Genomic DNA, 2,153 nt, shown 5'->3' on the forward strand with positions numbered 1-2,153 from the left:
CACAAGAAAATCACAAAACGTTTTGTGGAATACCAAAGCGGTCACACGTTCACAAGAAAACCACAAAACGTTTTGTGGAATACCAAAGCGGTCACACGTTCACATTATATAGATTTTAAAAAATAGCTTTATTCAATTACATGATACTAGCTAAGGTTTATTGATTGATGGAATACTGGTCGAGCGTATACAGATGAAAACCACCCCTTTCTCTCTCTATATATATCACATACACTCTCGCTATATATATACGTGTATGTGTGTGTGTTTATACAATAATCAACTTTCTGATACTTTAACTTACCTTTTAATTATGTTTATTTTTGTGGGGGGAGCAGCTCCGAGTCGCTTTGTTGTACGTCGTCGTTTGGTAGACTGCGTGGAGGAAGGAGTAGGGGCAGGGGCAGGAAGAAAAGCAGAAGCGGAGACAGGAAGAGAAGCAGGAAGAGAAGCAGAAGAGACAGGAAGAGCAGAAGCGGAAGCAGGAAGAGAAGCAGAAGAGACAGGAAGAGCAGAAGAGACAGGAGGAGAAGCAGGAAGAGAAGCAGAAGAGACAGGAAGAGCAGAAGTGGAAGCAGGAAGAGAAGCAGAAGAGACAGGAAGAGCAGAAGCGGAAGCAGGAAGAGAAGCAGAAGTGGAAGCAGGAGGAGAAGCAGAAGAGACAGGAAGAGAAGCAGAAGAGACAGGAAGAGCAGAAGCGGAAACAGGAAGAGAGGCAGAAGAGACAGGAAGAGCAGAAGCGGAAACAGGAAGAGAAGCAGAAGAGACAGGAAGAGCAGCAGGAAGAGAAGCAGGAAGAGAAGCAGAAGAGACAGGAAGAGCAGCAGGAAGAGAAGCAGAAGCCGGTTCTTGTTGTCTACCTGAAAGTTAATATATATTCAATTGTGGTTGCTCTAGTGTAGTAGTTATCATACCTCAACTTGCTGGATCTGCCGTAGTTATTCCAGCATTCTTGGACGATGTGGCGAGCTGCCCACTGGTCCTGGCAGACAGCAAAATCAATTCCCTGCTTCTTTGCCAGGTTCGTGAAAAGGCTGATAGCCCAGTTGCTATCCTTGCTTTGCAGCTTAGCAAAGTAGCAGGTCGCGCTGTTGTCAGCACGATCCCGCAATCTCTTCTCCAGAACGACCACAACACGCTCCCGGATGTGCTTGATGTCCGTCTTGGCTTTGATCAAAGCACCACCTTCAAACTGGTGGTAGCCTTGAAGGAGAAGGCGCTCGACATCATCCTTGTTAGCTTTCTTCACCATCTTCCCCTTGGTATTTAGAGCCACTGGGTGGGGAATGAGGGCAACCGTCTCAGCAAGTTCTGCTTCATCGACAACTGGCACCTCGACTAGGGATTGCGCCGTTAGCAGTTGGTCGAGCTTCTCCAGAATGATTGCTTGATTCGTCTCTACATTGGTAAGACGATGCTCCATACGAATGATGACTTGGAGGAAATTGAGGTTAGCGTTGGAAGGTGTTTGGTTAGTGTTCATTTTTTTAAAAAAATGTTTTTGGGAAGAAGAGAAGAAAGAAAAAAAAAATTTGCGAAACTTTCGCGGTAATTTAAAAGTATTTGTCACCTTAATTAACTAAGTGGCTATAACATATCGTTCAATTGAGACTTACCTATCATTTCATACTCATCGTCCACTATCCACCATGCCCATATATTGTTGCGATAACTGCGATGAGACCTTTAGGTCTGCAATAAAGTACAAAAACCACGTCAAAGAACACAAGCGGGAACAGTGCCGTAGCAGCAGCAGTTCGCCTCCACCAGTTACTGCGTTGGTGTTAGCACCCGACCTAACGAATGCCGATCCCGGTACCTTGATGGGAAACGCTAATCTCGAGGTCCCTCCCGAGATCATTGCGGCTGATCGCGAAAGTGACAGCGTAGACCACGAGACCAGTGACAACGAAAGCTGTGGCGAAAATAACGACGAAGGTAGCGACGTCGAAGCTATGCTTCCACTTGAGGACGCGCCAACTCGCATTAATGAAGGGGATGTCGAAGAAATCGATGTTTCAAATATCGAGCAGCAAGCCGAAGATAACAGATGGGATCTCGAACTATTGGCGATTGTTCTTAACTACAATCTTCCGAGGGATTGTCATGACAATCTGATTAGCTTTTGCAATCGCTTTGCGAAGCACTCTATC

At 45.8% G+C, this 2,153-nt stretch overlaps 1 protein-coding gene across 1 annotated transcript; it reads left to right on the forward strand.

Moving 5' to 3' along the window:
• Positions 1-313: 313 nt before the first annotated feature.
• BDB00DRAFT_849012 (uncharacterized protein) lies at positions 314-1,193 on the forward strand (the record flags this gene model as incomplete). Its single annotated transcript, XM_053125341.1, has 3 exons — positions 314-355; positions 396-866; positions 898-1,193. The coding sequence occupies 3 exons, from the start codon at positions 314-316 to the stop codon at positions 1,027-1,029; spliced, it is 645 nt and encodes a 214-aa protein (XP_052974556.1). The 3' UTR covers positions 1,030-1,193.
• Positions 1,194-2,153: the final 960 nt, after the last annotated feature.

This window comes from Zychaea mexicana (genome assembly GCF_025766255.1).
Source record: "Zychaea mexicana strain RSA 1403 chromosome Unknown BDB00scaffold_112, whole genome shotgun sequence".
In the NCBI taxonomy this organism is placed as follows: Eukaryota; Fungi; Mucoromycota; class Mucoromycetes; order Mucorales; family Lichtheimiaceae; genus Zychaea; species Zychaea mexicana.